At 36.7% G+C, this 17767-nt stretch overlaps 2 protein-coding genes across 2 annotated transcripts; both read right to left on the bottom strand.

The window, feature by feature from the left end:
• Positions 1–7643: 7643 nt before the first annotated feature.
• LOC125211925 (protein DOWNSTREAM OF FLC-like) lies at positions 7644–9197 on the bottom strand. Its single transcript, XM_048111888.2, has 2 exons — positions 8969–9197; positions 7644–8191 (listed from the first exon to the last, which is right to left on the bottom strand). The coding sequence occupies exons 1-2, from the start codon at positions 9123–9125 to the stop codon at positions 7863–7865; spliced, it is 486 nt and encodes a 161-aa protein (XP_047967845.1). The 5' UTR covers positions 9126–9197; the 3' UTR covers positions 7644–7862.
• Positions 9198–13536: 4339 nt separating this feature from the next.
• LOC125210744 (protein SOSEKI 2-like) lies at positions 13537–15851 on the bottom strand. The gene is made up of 6 exons (XM_048110326.2): positions 15522–15851; positions 15376–15445; positions 15174–15286; positions 14668–15083; positions 14273–14475; positions 13537–13655 (listed from the first exon to the last, which is right to left on the bottom strand). The coding sequence occupies exons 1-6, from the start codon at positions 15691–15693 to the stop codon at positions 13550–13552; spliced, it is 1080 nt and encodes a 359-aa protein (XP_047966283.2). The 5' UTR covers positions 15694–15851; the 3' UTR covers positions 13537–13549.
• Positions 15852–17767: the final 1916 nt, after the last annotated feature.

Genomic DNA, 17767 nt, shown 5'->3' with positions numbered 1-17767 from the left:
ACGAACCACCTAGACCGATAAGCTGGGAATCTGTCTTAGTTTTAACCGGTCCAGGAGAATCTGATCGAGGAAAGCGCGTACGTAACGCAGAACCATGGTACGCAGACCTGGCAAATTACTTGGTCACGGGAGAGGTGCCAAGTTCAGAGGAAGCTTCCCGGGCCCAGAAGATGAAGCTTAAAAGCGAAGCCAAATATTACTTCTGGGATGATCCTTATCTTTGGAAGATGTGCGCAGATCAGATAATTCGACGCTGCATTCCTGAATGGGAACAAAGAGATGTACTCCATCATTGTCACTCCTTGGCGTGTGGAGGGCATTTCGGACCAAGGAGAACCGCAAGGAAAGTTTTAGACAGTGGATTCTACTGGCCTACATTGAACAAGGATGCCTTTGAATACTGTCAATGCTGCGAAAGATGTCAACAGACAGGGGGAATCTCGAGGCGAGATGAGATGCCCCAAGTGCCCATAGTGATTTGCGAAATTTTCGATGTCTGGGGGATGGATTTTATGGGCCCATTTCCGTCGTCATATGGAAATGCTTACATATTGGTTGCGGTAGACTACGTTTCCAAATGGATAGAGGCGAAGGCTACGCCCACTTGTGAGTCTAAGGAGGTGGCCAAGTTTCTAAAGTCAAACATCTTCAGCAGATATGGAGTTCCTAGAGCGATTATCTCAGATCAAGGAACACACTTTTGCAACCGCACTATTGAAGCGCTCATGAGAAAATACGGCGTGCATCATAGATTGTCTACACCATATCACCCCCAATCGAATGGGCAAGCTGAAGTCTCTAATAGGGAGATAAAGAGTATTCTGGAAAAATCAGTTAACACCACAAGGAAGGATTGGAGTAAACGCCTTGACGATGCTTTGTGGGCGTATAGGACTGCTTACAAGACACCAATCGGGATGTCACCCTATAGGTTGGTGTTTGGGAAAATGTGTCACTTACCCGTGGAAGTGGAGCACAAGGCATATTGGGCCATTAAGAAGATGAATATGAAGTCTGTGGCATGTGAAGAAGAAAGGAAGCTGCAATTACAGGAGCTGGAGGAACTACGGCTAGAGGCATTCGATTCAGCAATGTGGTACAAGGAAAGAACGAAGCTCTGGCATGACAAGAACCTCCGGGTCAAGGAACTTCAGGTGGGGCAGAAAGTACTTCTATTTCAGTCCAGACTCAAGCTAATGCCAGGGAAGTTGAAGTCAAAGTGGGTAGGTCCATATACCATCGTTGGCCTCCGCGCACACGGAGCAGTGGAAATCCAGGGAAGTGCTCCTAACTCGGTCCCTTTTCTTGTTAATGGCCATCGATTGAAAGTCTATAGGGATAATTCTGAGCTATGCGTAGTGGAGGAAATACCACTACGTGCGCTCTCAGTTATCACTTAGCCAGACAAAGGAATATTCTCGATAAACTCCTGGGTCAAGAGAAATGTTTATGTTTTTACACACTGATCCAGGGGATTCGAGAATATTCAAAGGTAATTGTACATAGTTTAATTGCTTTAGAAGACAAAGAAAATCCAAACAAAATAAAAATTCAAAAATTTCCAAAAATATTTTCGAAGACCCAAACTCAAAGGGGGTTTATGTCTCGTACTTTAACCTTGACCCAGGAGTCTGGGGTCTTCATATTTTTTTAGGTCGCGGTCAAGGGAATCAATTAGAGGAAGCTGAGGAGGCCATGCCAAGTGAAGAGGTGGAAGAGCTTAGGAAGGAGGTGCAGGACATGAAAAAGGAAATGCAACTGATGAAAAAGGAGATGATGAAGGAACTCGGGGGAATACAGAAGGAACTCAATGGGAGTCGGGAAGAAGTAAAAGTTCTGAGCAGCAACGTAGCAGATTTGGCCACGAAATGTGCCAAACAAAGTGAAAGAGTGGCGGAAGCTGTGGAGATATCTACGCGGATGTTGAAATGGCTGCATCAGACGCTTCCCTTGACCCAGTCGAAGTCGACTCCTGGGTCAAGTGGCGAGGCACAGAAGATCATCCACAGCAGTCCCTCGATCAAGCCATTCCAGCAGTTGACCACCCCGACTATTCCCGAGAAAGTTCCAAATCCACCGAGGACGAAAATGCTAATGAGGAAACCAGGACTCGATCAAGCTGCAGAAGGAAAGGAAGAGCTGGAGCAACCAGCGAAGAAGAAAGTGAAAACAAACCGCCCCAGTGTTCCACCACCGTCTGGCTCTCGCGGGAGCCAGCCCCAGAAATGAGCAATTTCCCCAGACCAAGTAAATTTTAGTTTTTGTGTTTCTTTTTCTGTGTTTTATTTCCATGCGTTGCTGTGTTTTATGCTATCTTCTCCCACTTAGCCCAATGCTTGGTCTAAGTGTGAGAAGTTCTATGTTTTCTGTTGGTTTATTCTTCTCCCACTTAGCCCGTTGCTCGGTCTAAGTGTGAGAAGTGAAATTGTTGTTTAATTCTGCATTGAATTCTCTGTTTTCCCCCCTTCACGACGATGGCTTGAGGACAAGCTTGAGTGAAGTGGGAGGGGGAGAGGAATCAATGCAGTGTTATTATGCTTTGAGGAGTCGTAGGTCTAGGGGTGTGTCGCATGAACTAGTGGATATAATACGGCAGATTCCCTTAGGGAGAGCAATTGAAAATAGGAGGTATTCCAACTTAGAAGCCTGATTCTTTAGTAAGCCGAACCAATCTGAATGAAGCGAGAACGATAGTAAATGCCTTTACTTGCTCAGTTGTGAAGCCCTACTCTAGAGGTGAGTTATAAGCCTGTGATAACACTTAGAGCTAACATATGTCAAAAGTCTGCCACTGAATGCTGAAGGAAAAGAGAAGAAAAAAAAAAAAAATATAAATAAAAAAGGGGGAAAGGAGAAAATATATAATCATAAAATCTGGAGGTATAAGCTGGACGAAGTCCAGAGGAGGAAATAAAAAGAGAGAAAAAAATCAAGGAGGTATAAGCTGGACGAAGTCCAGGAAATCAAGGAGGTATAAGCTGGACGAAGTCCAGGAAATCAAGGAGGTATAAGCTGGACGAAGTCCAGAAAGAAAAAAAAAAAAAGAAAAAAGGGGGATAGTGACGGAGGATAGAAGGAGGAATTCTCATAACCCGAGGTTTCAGTGGTTTGGCAATAACTTAAGAGAGAATCGGTCCTAACATCCCTGGTAAGGAATGAGCGATCGAGTGAATCTAACAATTGGGGAAGTAAAAGGCTATCTTGACGAGCTGACAGATTGGCTAGGTAGAGGGGAGAAAAGGGCCTATTTGGAGGAGTGCAGCCTGTTGGATTGATCTTAATCTTGTGGGGACGGTTGCCTAAAAGTTGAAACCAGTTCATGCATATGTGTTTATATGTTTTCATCCTATGTGATTATGTACTCTTTGTTTTAGTGTCTAGCTTTGCCTCAGTTGTGTCTAGGTGTAGGAGTTTTGTCTAGAGTCTGTAGAGTCGGTCAAGGGGATAACCATGCTTGAAATTCGCCTTATTCTTCTTTTCTTCTTGTCTTTATACTTGAGGACAAGTATGGTTTAAGTGTGAGCAGTTTGATAAGGCTAATTTCATGCATTGGTTATGTAGTGAAAAACATCACATTTCTGCTGGATCTAACAAGTTTTGTTAAGCCAGGTGTGTGTGTAGCGCTAGATCCAGGAGATGCTGGAGGAGGATATCTAGCGAGGAGCAGGAACGGAATCACGAGGAAAAGCTAGAGGAAGGAAGCCAAAAGCTGAGGGCAATCAAGTCAATCAATACCTCGCTGGGCCCCACCTCGAAGCTTATAAATAAAGGAGTGCGCAACAAGAATGGAGATCGGTTACACTCCACACACAGTCACGCTCTTAGCACACACACTAGGGAAATGGGAAATTTGGGGTGGTTTTCGTTTTCAGGAGTCTCGTATCAGTGCATCACCGTCCCTTGAGGGCGAAGAAACAATTGTTCTCTTAATTTCTGTTTACTACTCTGTTCCGTCTCGAACTTCACTTTTGGAAGTCGAGCTTGCTGTTTTTGTTGCTGAATCAGTTTATCCGTTCTATTTACATTTGATTTACTTTGATGAAGTTAGATTTCGTGTTGATTATTATGATGCTTGCTATTTTGGTTTGTTTATTTGAGATGTTCTCTTGAATTTGTTGCTGAATATTTTAGGAGATTCGAGAATCGTGGTATTGAAGTTGTGTTCGGTTGGATTTTTGTTCTGATGCTTGGATCCGGAGTGGATTTAGCATCCGAAGTGTGGATCTGAACAGGGGAGGTGAAATTTGTGCATGAAATTATGGGAAATTTTGTTCTGCCTGGTTTGCTTCGTCTAGCAGTTTAATTTCCGTCGTTGTTTAGTTTTCTGTTAAGATTATGCCTCCGATCTACATCTGAGTTTGTTTTTTCTTGATCTCTGCATTTATTTGTGTTCGTTGAAGAAGATGAAGTCATTTTCAGTTGCTGCTTTAGTTAGTTAGGCTGCAGATTCGATTCTGTCCGTACTTACCTTTTTCAGAGTTTGGTCCCCACTTGTTTTAATCTCCTTGGTCTAGAGATGTTCGTAGAAGTCCCAGATCTAGTAGTTGATTTGATTTAGTTCTTATACATAATTCATTTTTTTGCCTAGATCTAGCAGTTAGCATAGCATACTTTATTTCCAAATTCACTTAGTTAAATTCCTCAACCCAAAATATGCGTGGCAGCAGCCAACCCAAAAATAGTTTCCAATTCTCTACGCATGTATTTTACGAGTCCATCTCTGTGGGATCGATCCCTACTTCCCTGTGCTAGTTTAGTATCTGTGGTTGAGGGTTTTGAAGGTTTGCTTGCGTACCAACGACCAGACTTCCAGTCTTGTGAGTCTCTAGACCTTGTGATCTAGTTGATTTACTGGATCTAGGAAGTGTGTAATTAGAAATTGATAGGATACAGCAAGCAAGAAATCAACTCTTCAAACCGATCGGTCTAGCCCGATTAGCCCGATTTCTTATCGGTTTATAGATTTTCGGCCCTAACCCTGTAAATTTACTGGTCTATTCGGGCTGGCCCATCGGGTTCGGGCTAAATTGACATCCCTAGGCACAAGTGTATACTTTGAAGATATTCAAAAAATTTCAAGCCGAGTATTTTCAAGGATTGTCATGGCATGTGACAAGTTCTAAGCATGAAGGTGGAGTTTACACTTACACCTTGAGGAGGGAATTAGGTCATGCAGAGCATTCTGTAAGTTTTGATTCAAATAATGTTATCATCTCATGTACGTGCAGGTTATTTGATTTATTGGGGTGGTTATGTTTCCATGCATTGACGGTTATGAATAATCATTTGAATATGACTACTATTCCTATGCAATACATACTAAAGAGGTGGACGAAAAGTGCAAGACGAGAATTTCTTCATGATGACGGTGGTTCATGCTCCTTCGATTTGACAATGTCAAAAACTTATCATCTAAAGGAGTTGATGCGTCAATCTTTTGACGTCATGAGCTTAAGTGTAAATGACGTTGAAACCGTTAAAATTGCAAAAAGGAAACTCCATGAGCTTGATGTTGAGATTAGAAACTATGCCTCCTCGGTTTCTAAGAGCGAAAACCACACCATGAGAAATCAGGATAATGATGTCCCTCAACATGCTTCAACTCAGATTCTTGATCCTCTTAGAAGAAAGTCAAAGGGGATGACAAATACTCGACTGAAAAGTGCTATAGAGAAGCGAAAGAAGGGAAATTCTTCGAAAGGAAAAAAACATTTGCCGCCATTTCATGGCATGACTCCCATAGAGCAAACGCCAATGTTGAATACGGATTTTCACGTGAATCCAAGCCACCAAACCATGGTATGCATGTCTAAAAGTTATGCATATTAGCTTATGCATAAATATATTATATATATCTATATGAATATATCATATTTGAGTTCTTTGTTGGTGTAAAAATTTATAGGGTCTGTCATCTAATATGATGTCGATTCAGCATGCTAATGCACAACCTTTCTCATATACTTCATTATTGACTCAGGTATATTTCACACTCAAAAGACGATATATTACCCTATTTTCTTATGTGTTTCATTTGTAACTAGATATACATTATTTTTGCTTTGTAGGGTTACCAAGGTGTTCCAAGTGTACCTCAAATCATGTTTCCGAGTGACTGTCCCCCTTGATTTTATCTCAAGTTGAGAAAAGTATTTTGGATTGGAGAAATTTTTAGGTATCGTTGCTAGAACGCGAAGAAATACTTTTGAAGAGATTTTTGTGATACCTTTAAATTTGAACAAGGAGTAGTATTTTTATTTCTTTTGTTTATGAAAGTGGGAGACATATTATGTACTAGTTACCGACTAAGTTTCATAAGGTTATACTTTTCGGTGATCTTCAAGTTATTCTATTTGAAAATACAATATTTTATTTTTAGATTTTGATTTTCTTATATATAAAATTTCTTAATTTTTTACTTGATAATAATTAAAAACTAGTATAATTTGTTACTGCTAAGTTATAGTCATAAATTTTATTTCTATAATTTTTTTGTATATATAAATATAAAATAAAGACAAATATTCTTACCTATCAAATCCTAAAATATCACTACTATCAAACAATTATAACATGAAAATTATGTAATAGTACATGATTACTTTTTTTGGATAAAATATTATTATTATATTAAAGTATATTTTACGCCAATTCTAGGATATTAAAAGAGAGATACTGAAGTATCAAATTTATAATTTTTATATTATAAGGGAGATATTGTAGTATCAAATTCTAGGATATAGTCATTCCATATCTAATACTAGGATTGCTACTTTCCATAAATGAATTACCAGAGCCGTTAGTTTAGTATATTGGAGTTAAATATATATGGCATTTTATTTCCATTTGTCACTAAATTAGTGGTGAGGTATACCACATAATCATGCCACTTGGTATGGAATGAGTATGGAATTTTTACTCAGATGTGAAAAATCTATAATGAACGATTGTTAGTTTCAATCCAAAGTCATTTGCCACTTTCTATTTTGAATGACTCATGACACTGCCTACCTTTCTTTTATCCCCTTCAAGCGTAGTGCTTATAGTTCAATTACTGATTTATTAAACGGCTCATCAACTCCTTTTGTGATTTCTTATATTTACAATATTTATTTATGTTTTTGAAGTTGCTCTCTAAGTTATATGGACTTATATCGCGCATTCTTACCTATAGTTTTTCCAGCATCATACTGAAAACTGAACTTGAAATAGACTTCATTGCCGGTCGATATTTGTTGAGATGAACTGCCAATTTTGGCATATTACGAAATGGGCTTTGACGCCAATGTACTTATGGGCTCTAACGAAAGCCCACTAACTATTTTCATTTGCGGAGGTTAAATTGGTATTATGCGACGATCTTACAAATATTCTCTTCTCGAAAAATAGATTAGTTTTAATATTTTGGATCATCCTCTAAAATTAGACAAAATCTAATTATGGAAAATTTTTCAACAAATAATAATCGCGAACACTTGTTCTACTACATTTTTCCTCTTTCTTTTATATTTTCTCATTTCTCTATAACTTCACGAACTGCATATTAAAAATCTGTGAAATTTACAAGTTCGTCAATTTTTTTGGGACGGAGAAAGTATTTGTGTAAAAATTCAAACGTTAGATGAGATAAATAGATAATGATATTTTTAAAAGGGTAAAAAAACATTTTCAAGTTGCGACTAAAGAAGAGTGTGGAACTTAGAGTTACATTAGTCAACAATGGCGAGTGACTATTGCACAAAATTACACATAACACAACCCAATCAATCATTATCTCAAAAATTAAACCATAAAGCTACTAATACAAATACCATACAACAAAACAGGATATTCTAAAATGATTCAAGAAGAGAAAACATCTCTCAAAACTCCTCTGTTTCTTGGTACTTCTGGAGGATCTGAGCGCAATTGGCCAATGGCGTCCTCTTGAGGAATCCCATGTTGTTTGCGTAACGAATGTTGGAGGTCATCCCGTTGTTGCGGGTGAGGATCACGCGAGCGCGGTCTCGACCAGCGTTCGGGGTGGCACACTCGGGGTTGTCGCTCTTCACCAGGACAGCATCGCAGGTGTCGTCGCCGCGGTCGCTCGTCACGTCCACGCTCCAACGCCCGTCGGGGCCGGTCACGGCCTCGGTCGTGAAGGTGATCTTGTCCGAGTCCTTGCCATGGCACTCGATTCTAATGGTGGCACCTGCACCATGTTCGACCAGTTAGACTAATAACCATCTGTCACTGAAAAAATGTCTCATTTTGCCATTTTGGGGTGTGAACGATTTAAAGTCCCATTTGCCCTTTTCGATTCCAAGTGACTCACATTTTATTATAACATCAATGTATTAAGTGGGGTTCATATTCAACTAACTCCTTTCTCCATTTTGTCTTTACAAAATCAAATAATTTCTTAAAATTTGGACCGAATCAAAATAAGACTATAATTAGTAGACAGAGGGAGAGTAATATTTATGTTTCACTTCATCAAAACATGTTATTCCAACTTGATTAAATTGTTTCACTATCATTAATGCATGCTAACCGACCCGGTTGGCATCGGTTCTTATGTATGTTTTCTTTACTACTTGTGACATCCATGAAATCCAATAGATTAATTCAAATTAGTTGAAACCCAACTTTTTATCACATTTATTGCCAAATCTCTATTAGAGATTAATCAGCTGTATCTAACTGTGATAGTTACTACTTCATTCGTTCCACTTTAAGTGACACATTCATTTTTGGAATGTCTCACTATAAATGACACATTTCTAAATATAAAAACATCGCTCTTTCTACTTTTTTCCACTCTATTACTTTTATTCGCTTCACTTTACTCACAAAACAACACTACATAAAATCTTGTGCCGAATTATTAAGCTCCGCTCAGAACGGGACGGGGAGAGTAAAATTAGAAAAACTATACCTTGATTTTAAAGTTAATGAAAAATTAAAACTGATGAATAGAATTACTGACCGGCCATGTACTCGGTGGCGTCGGTCTCGTAGCCGCAGCGGCAGGTGTCGCAGTACACACTTCCCTGCAAATGGAAAGGCTGGCTCACGAAACCAGCGCTCACCATCGCCGGAACCACGCAAGCAGCAACAAGTATAATCACCATAAATCTCACCATTTTCAGAGGCTAAGCAAAGGATTTCTGCAAATTATATGTGTGACGGTGGAAGAGAGAGAGAGGGTGAGGATTGGATGGTGAAGCTGAGTGTATGTATATAATGTGGGCCGTGGGGCGAAGGTCGTCACATGGTTTTCATGTGTCGGTGGGGTTTCTAATTTTATTACCAAGTGGAGTAATTATAAGTGTTACTAAAAATTTTAATCCAAATTGAGTAAGTTCGTTATATAATTAAGGTGCAGTGTTTATCGTATGTGAAGACTTATTATTTTGGTCATGAATAACAACGATAGAGTGAAGAGTATAATGGAAGGAATAAAGTGATTAATGAGAAAAGAAAATGCTAACCTTTTGTAAAAGCAATATATATCGAGCAATAATTTTACTATTCATAATGTCAAATGTGTATGTGAGTTCGCATTGTGCTAGTGAATTACTTCTCGAGATACAATGTATTCAAATGTACCCATATATTTAAATTTTTATCAAATTGTCTATGGAAAAAATATATGGAGTAACATTATGTTGACTCAACTCAACCTATGTAATGCAACTCTTGAAGGAAGATTCTCTTAGTACAATATTCTTAATTGTTTCTGGCTTTTAAGTTGCATTATCGTATAATCCATTTTCAGATATCTAAGACTGAACACTTTGTATAATGAGATTAGTGCTATGTAGTTCACTCCGTCTCATTTTAGGAGTCTTGATTTCTGTTTTAGTCTGTCGTAATTTAGGACTCCTAATTAGAATATTTCATAAATGGGTAATAAGCCTCGCATTCCAATTATTTCATTCCACTCACATTTTAACCTACATTTCACTTTCTTTTTTTTTATACCAATTTTCTTTACTTTTTTTAAAACCCCATACCGAACTTAATTGCGACTCCTAAAGTGGGACGTGAGGAGTAATTTTTTAAAATTGGTTTTACCATCACAGTCGTTATTTATAAATATGGATAACAATATTTTTAAATTAGATTTTGCAATGCATTGTGAAATTCTAAATTTGATTCGGTATTTGGTTGCAACATTAAATTGAGAGATTACATGTGATGGAGGAAGCTAACTTAAAGGAAGAGCAAGTTTTAAGAGTACCCATGTTAGATCTGGGTTGACTCGTTTACTGTGATTAATGATAATCATTAATGAGCAATAAAATTTCACGATTAGATCTTGCATGGTTATCAGCGAAGTCATTAATTAGCGATTAATGACATTGTCTTTTGCTTTGGTCTTTTTTCTTTTATGAATCTATGAATGGAAATATAAAAACGTAACAAAAAGTAGAAGGCCCTTGTTGTTACGGTGGAATGGTGGAATGGAAAGGAAGAATGAAATGACATTCCTACCTTCATTTCTTTTCTTTGCTTGGTAAATATTTTTGTTCGGAATCATCATTCCTTTTGAAATGGTCATTCCATTCTACATGGGAATACCCATTCCATCCATTTAGCTAAGAAATGGTCATTCCATTCTATTTTCCTTTCTTCTTATCTTAAAATTTAACAAGGTTATATAAATATTATTTTATATTATATATAAATTTAATATCATCACAATTTTACAATAAAATAGAATTTAAATTTTTTAATAATTGAAAAATCCACACACACACGCTTAACACATTTCACACACTACACACACTACAACACACTACACATACTACACACACTACACGCACTTCACAAATTTCACACACTTTACACACTACACACATTTCACACACTACACGCACTTCACACACTTTACACACTACACATATTTCACACACTACACACACTACACAGTTCACACACTACACACACTTTACGCACTACACATACTACACACACTAAACACAGTTCACACATTTCACACACTGCACACATTTTCACACATTTCACACAATATACACACTCACACATTTCACAGACTACACACAGTACACAAATTCAAAATAGGATGCTTGAAATGTGTTAAATGTGAGTAGTGTTTGTAGTGTGTGAAATGTGTGAAGTGTGTGTAGAGTGTGAAATGTGTTAAATATATGTAGTGTGTGAAATGTGAAGTGTGTGAAGCGTGTGAAGTGTGTGTTTTGTGTGAAATGTGTGCAGTGTGTAAAGTGTGTGAAGTGCGTGTAGTGTGTGAAATGTGTGTAGTGCTATTTTTGGTAGAATCAACATATTAATTATTCATATTTCATTTCATTCCATTTCTATATTAATTTGTAGATATCAAACATAGGAATGAAATCAATCAAGGAATAACAATTCCATTCCTTTTGCATTCCTTGTGCTTACCAATCACAAGAATGGAATGGAATTGTCATTCCATTCCCACATTCTTTCCATTCACATCTCCATTCCATTCCATCCTACCAAGTAGGGCCTAAGAAAATCCACCTAGCTTGCTTATTATATTTTCACTTTTCTATATTTTTATATTCATTATATGTATTTTATTTAATTAAATTATTATTAATATCAAATATACAATTACAAAATGCAAGAAATATAAATCCTCCATCCGCCGGTAATTATAAGGTCAAGTTTGATTAGGCATGAGTTTTTCTAAAAACAAGTAGAAAGTGGATAAAAAAGATTAACAGAAGGTAAGTCCTAATTTATGTGTCTATTATCAAAAGTAATTTAAAAGCAAATGAAAGATTTATTGGTGGACAAATGAAAATAGCAAAATGGGATGATTATTTGTGGATGGAGGGAGTACTTATAATGTCACGACTGCACTTTCTAAGGATAAGAAACTCGTTTGATCGCGATTAGTGGAGGCTTAAGAAATGGGGAAGAAAGGAGAAAACAATCATTGGGCACGAAACATAGTTCAAAACTTGGATTTTTAGTGAAGCAAATCAGGGTAGCGTTCCCAGTAGTTCAACAATCGAAAGAAGATAATATTCAATGACATGAAGCCATAAAAAGAATTTCTCAGCGGAAGCATTCGAGGGTAGAATAATGTCATGTATGAAGACATAACATATTCTTCACTTTTGGGCATCTTCTTCACTTTTATGTACAACACCCACCGCTCAATCTGCTCATTCATTAAACACATGCAGAGTACTTGATGCACTCAGTGGACTCATGCCGAAAAAATTATTTCAAAAATATTTATCATGTCACCATTGAGTAACCTCGAGGTTTTAACTTTAGAAAGGCCCGAGACACTAAAATCATTTCAATCATAAAACTTGTTTCCGCAACCATCTATCATCATCATCATCATCACTCCATATATGAACTATGCATGATAGGGTATGTGACCACATACCAAGTCATTAGACCGATAAATTCAAAAGATGGCTCACGATCTACTATCGGTGTACACTAGCCTAATAGGGCTCATCCCATACTCATAGTTAGACCCGAATTTGATTAATTATACATGGAAAAATCACTTTAGATAGATTCCATAAAAAATAAAATACGGTATGATAAACAATCAACATAACCTTTAACATCAAAATATACTTAAGACATAATCCTTATTTTAAAAAAAAGTCTACCTTTCCGTTCCAGTTTTAAAATATTGTGCAAAAATCACCTTTATGAAAGGAACATAACATGCGAACAAAAATAAACTTTAGGAAAATAATCTAATTAGAAAAAACAAAACATGCATCCTACTATATGATTCATTTTACCCTACGATCTTTCTTAGAAATTTCAGAAATTTTCCGTAACTTTAGAACGTTGTCTTCATCTCCCTTTCGATTTTGGCGGCCGCCTGAGGTGTCACCAGCTGGCCGTTCGCATCCCCAAAAGTCTAGTAGTTAAACCGGCTCAAAAAAAAATAATTTGATTCAGCTCAAACCAATTACTTAAGTTCCAGTCAAACACTCCTTTCCTTTATTCGAATCCATCGGCCCAAACCACAAAATATCATCACAAAACCATATCTCTTTCTACTTACTCCTCCAGCCCAAAATAATAAAAACTAAAAACCAACTTTAATAAACAAACAGCCCAATGACTCTTTTCTCTTCTTTTAACTAATCGACCCAAACAATTAATTTCATGGTCCAAGTCTTGCATGTGAGAGCAAGTTTCTCATCACTTTCACTTTCTCTCACCTCACGCACTTGCACAGCTCAGCACCACCGCTGCTGTTGTTTGTGCGGCGACTCCGCAGTTGTATACCATTGAACGTATCTAACAGTGAGATAGGTCTTTCTTGACTATATACAATAAAATCTCGGTGATTGTTATTTCTTAATCATTACTGATAGTGTATGTATGATATTAGTTATGCAAGTTTTCTGCTGCACTAGCGACTTAATTAATCCATGAAACTTTAAAATTTATGAGTAACTGGGTAAAAAAGCACATGACATAATCTAAGGTAAATACTGAAATTTAACTGTTGATAACTAAGTTGCAAACAACGAAATTACAAGCCAGTAATTTTTTGGCAATAAATGGTTCATTTCTTGGGCTGTCTATAGCATGACCTCTTCATTGGAATGCATTTCCCCTTCTTTTGCACTTGTTCCTCATCAGCTGCTTCTCCTAGCCCACTCATGCCACTCCTAATTAATAAATCATCCCACACAAAATTATTAATACAGTTTGATACTCTATCCATCTTCGATTGAGATATAAAAAGCCCTATTAAGAATGATCACTACATCCCACCATCGTCGATCTCTTATCTACGAGTAAGAAAGAAACTAAAAAACAAAATTTACCTAAAACTAAACCCAAAATTTACCTCGCGGAAAAAGTAATCTTTTTGAAGAAAATCACCTTTTCTATTTTGTCAAGAATCCAATGGGGCCTACAAAATCACCTTTAACCTATTGCAAAAATCACAAGTTACATGTCTTTTTCTCTTTGTGATATTTCTCTTGGTATTACCAATTTGGTTTTTTCATTTGGCATTTTGTCTGCAGAAAGAGAGATTAGATAATGACCAACAACACTTAGAAGTTGACTTTAACTCCTACTTAACTATACTCAAATAATTTGACTTATCGATATCAATACTCTTGTTTTTAAACGTTTGTCTTGTTTTACAGCATAACATTGTGGCATCAAATTGTCGTTCTAGCACGTTTACTAAGACCCAAGTCAAAATCTAGTACTATTAATAACCAAAAAGAAAAGCATCATAGCAATCAAAATCAGAAACATCAAACATACTCACTTTTCTTCATTATGAGATGATGATTTCTTCAATCCTTCAACTTTTTCAATGGGGATTGTCTCCACAATGCTACCGCTGAAATACTCCTTTTCCTCCGATTGCAAGTTCCCAAACCTCGGATTCTCCGACATCAAACCTATCATCTTTACATCCTCGTCCACATCCACGTCCACGACATGCTTAACTGCTGATTTGCATACAACCTAACCATATCAAATAAAATTAACCATAAATGAAGCAATTCTAAAAAAATAAAGCACTTCCTTTGTCCCTAACAATTTAAAATCTGAGGTTCACTACTAAAAATAATAAAACTAAAATGTGACAAATTTTTGGGAATAGAATAAAATAGAAAAGTGACAAATTTTAAGAGACGAAAGAGTAGGACATATCACATTATTCACAACCCCTTTATGCAGCCCGCCGCTGCCGCTCCTTCTGGCCGCTTCCGGCGGCGCAGCCTTCCTGAACGAGACAGAGCCGCCGCAGGCAATGAGGCTGAGCAGCATAGAGTTTCTGCTCAGCAATGGCTCGGTGCCAACATCTTCGACATCCTTAGATATTGCGCCACCTTTTTCGACACCTATCACTTCGTTGTTCGCCTTCTCAGAGACGGAGGATGACGTGGTCGAGGGTGGCGACGAGACCGACAAGAATTCAGGCTTCGGAGGCCTGAATTCGTCGGTCGAGACCCCCCTCGAGCGTCTCGACCGCGGCGTAATGGTGCTAGTGTATCCTTCTTCCTCCTCATCTCGATCGTATTGGTTATTGATTAGTGGAACTTTGCTAATTTGAAGATGGCGCAATTTCTCTATAGTCAAAATAAACACCACAACTTAGACATCAATCGGTGCAATTTCAATATAAAAAGGAAGAGGTTAACTTAATTTAGTTCAATTACCAGTGGTGCCCTCAATTAATTCAGATCCTTTTAGTACATATTCAGCTCCTTCACATGGATAAATAACATCATTTTGTGCCAAATCATTCCATACATACCCACTTTTGTATATCCTACATACATGTTAGTATTAATAATTAGTAGTATTACACAACTAATAAAATTCCAATTTTAACATGTACAAATTAAATTTGTGACAAACCTTTTGCAAGACCAAGAGTAGAGGGAAGGCATGGCCTTACCCCTTAGAACCGTGAGGCGATCTATAACATCTACAAACACATAAAAAATGTAACATCAAAATCTAATTAAATATGTAAATTTGAACAAAGTAACAAAAATTTGAACCTTTTAAACGAAGTTGTTGATGAAAAAGATGAGTGACTTCCATATAATGAGGGTGCTCGAGATGGCCATTTCTTGAAAGATAGTAAACAATTTGAACTTTCTTGAAAGATGGCCTCATCATTCTTGCTTCAATACACATTTTTCCATTGTTGCTCTCTCTCCTCACCTCCATTCCTGCTCTTTCTTTCTCTCTCTAGAAATGTTGAAAACTTGTTAGAGAGAGTGTACGTGTGGAGATACCCCTCTTTACACGAGCAAGAAGAGGATGCAGTGAAAGAGACAAGACAAGAAAGAGACTGCCTCGATCACCGTATCTACAGCAAATTCTTTAAGAGAGAGAATGTATGTGTGAGGTGAGGTGAGGTGAGGTGTGGTGTGGTGTAACTCAATGCTTACTCTTGTGCATCATTAAATATGTGGATTAAAAAAATGGTTGTTGGACTATGGGTTTATCTCGCTCTGACATCTTTGGATTTTAAAAATATCGCCTAACATCCCTGGACTGTCCTGTTTCACCGTTTTCGGTTGAAAATACCCTTTTGGGGAGTTTGGACAATTTGGTCTCTTTATACTTTTATCATTTTAAATCTGATATTATTTCAGTTATGTACTAAATATGATATTATTTCAAAATTATCATTCTTCTTCCCTTTTCTCATCCTTCACTTTGTTTCTTTATATCAATATTAGTCCAGGGATGTCTAGAGATATTTTTTAAATCGAGGGACTATGGGCGTGTTAAACCCAAAGTCCAGGGACCATTTTTGTAGTTCACTCTTAAATGTCTAATTTTTCTTTTTCATTTGTGTACAAATGAATATCTCATTTCACTTTTACTTCCTTTTGTTCCTAAAAAGTACAAACATTTGGTTCGATATGAGTTGTAATGCATAATTGGTAAAGTAAAAGAAAAATAAAAAAAATAATTAAGGTATTGTCAGTGGAGAATATGTCTCACATCATTAGATAAAAAGTTTCCAAAATTACAATGTTTATACTTTTTCAGGGACGGTTTTTCAAGGACGGTGGGGGTACTATTTTTGGTAAATGGACCTCACAATCCACTAACTCATTACACTGACATTTTATTATAAAATTAATATATGAAAGTAAGACACACAGTTCACTAACTTTTAATATCCACTTTTAATCATAAAGTTAAAACAATTTTTAGAATCCAAGCCGGTCAATATAAGACATTTAATCATGTAGAGAGGGGGCATAAGAGCATCTCCAACTATTTACACAAAACTTAAACCGATTTTAACATATTTATCACACCAAATCTGATTTTACTTCAACCATTTATACTAAACTTAAACTTAAAAGAATATTCTCTACATTATGTTTTTTTACTCATAAAATTTGAGAAAGTTTTTTTGTTTTGGTTTAGTGTAAATCTAAAGATAGGTAATTTTTACTAAAAATAAAAAATGGGATTAATTTTAAAATACTAATAGAACTAATTATCTATACCATTTTAAGTTTTAGTGTTCACTTGGAGTCTAATGCAACCTTCACATATATCAATCATATGAGCTAAATATACTCTTCAAAATTGTGTTATATCTCAATTTCATCTAACGTGAATAAAAGGTAAATGTACTTTTTTTTAAATTGAAAGAGGTATACTATCTGGTCAAGTACTCCACAATTACAATTGGAGAGGAATTTTGGAAAGAAATGCTCTAACTAATATGCATACACAATTACATATAAACACAATAATGGCCTGGTAGATTGGCATGGCATGTTGTGTTTAGAACTTTTGATTACAAGATGTGAAAATTGGGTGGTTTGACTTTTGTGACCGATGTGAAAAAGCAAGAAATGGGTACTAGAAATTTATTACAACAATGAAACAGCTTTTGTACTTCGTACAGAATATAAGACGTGAAAACTGAAAAGTGAGCGTATCATAAGTTCATAACCACTGTTCCTCAAAACACAACTATAAATGCACTGAATTTTGCTTTTGCATATTTAGTCACTTCAATCATCTCGTCTATGTGTATACTCCCTCCTCCTCTTCTACTCCCTCCCGTCTACAAATAGGAATTCCGTTTTTTTCATTTTGTTACACCCGTGAATACAAGTCTCCGTTCATAATTACTATAAATAGTAAAGAGGTTTCATATTCCACTAACTCACTCCATATATCATTTAAAACTGTAATACTCCCTCCGTCCCACAAAGATAGTACCACTTTGACCCTGCACGAATTTTAAGAAATGTAATGAAAAGTC

The sequence above is a fragment of the Salvia hispanica genome, chromosome 3, assembly GCF_029641045.1.
Source record: "Salvia hispanica isolate PSC_SH4W2 chromosome 3, Shi_PSC_v1, whole genome shotgun sequence".
NCBI classification, from domain to species: domain Eukaryota; kingdom Viridiplantae; phylum Streptophyta; class Magnoliopsida; order Lamiales; family Lamiaceae; genus Salvia; species Salvia hispanica.
This window is presented reverse-complemented; position numbering and strand designations above follow the sequence as displayed.

Coding starts and splice junctions, on each gene's coding strand:
- LOC125211925 (XM_048111888.2), bottom strand. CDS start 9,125: ATGGTGAGATTTATGGTGATTATACTTGTTGCTGCTTGCGTGGTTCCG. Junction 8,192..8,968: donor CGCCACCGAGTACATGGCCG/GTCAGTAATTCT, acceptor AACATGGTGCAG/GTGCCACCATTAGAATCGAG.
- LOC125210744 (XM_048110326.2), bottom strand. CDS start 15,693: ATGGAGGTGAGGAGAGAGAGCAACAATGGAAAAATGTGTATTGAAGCA. Junction 15,084..15,173: donor ATTAATTGAGGGCACCACTG/GTAATTGAACTA, acceptor TTTTGACTATAG/AGAAATTGCGCCATCTTCAA. Junction 13,656..14,272: donor TCATCTCATAATGAAGAAAA/GTGAGTATGTTT, acceptor TTTATTAATTAG/GAGTGGCATGAGTGGGCTAG.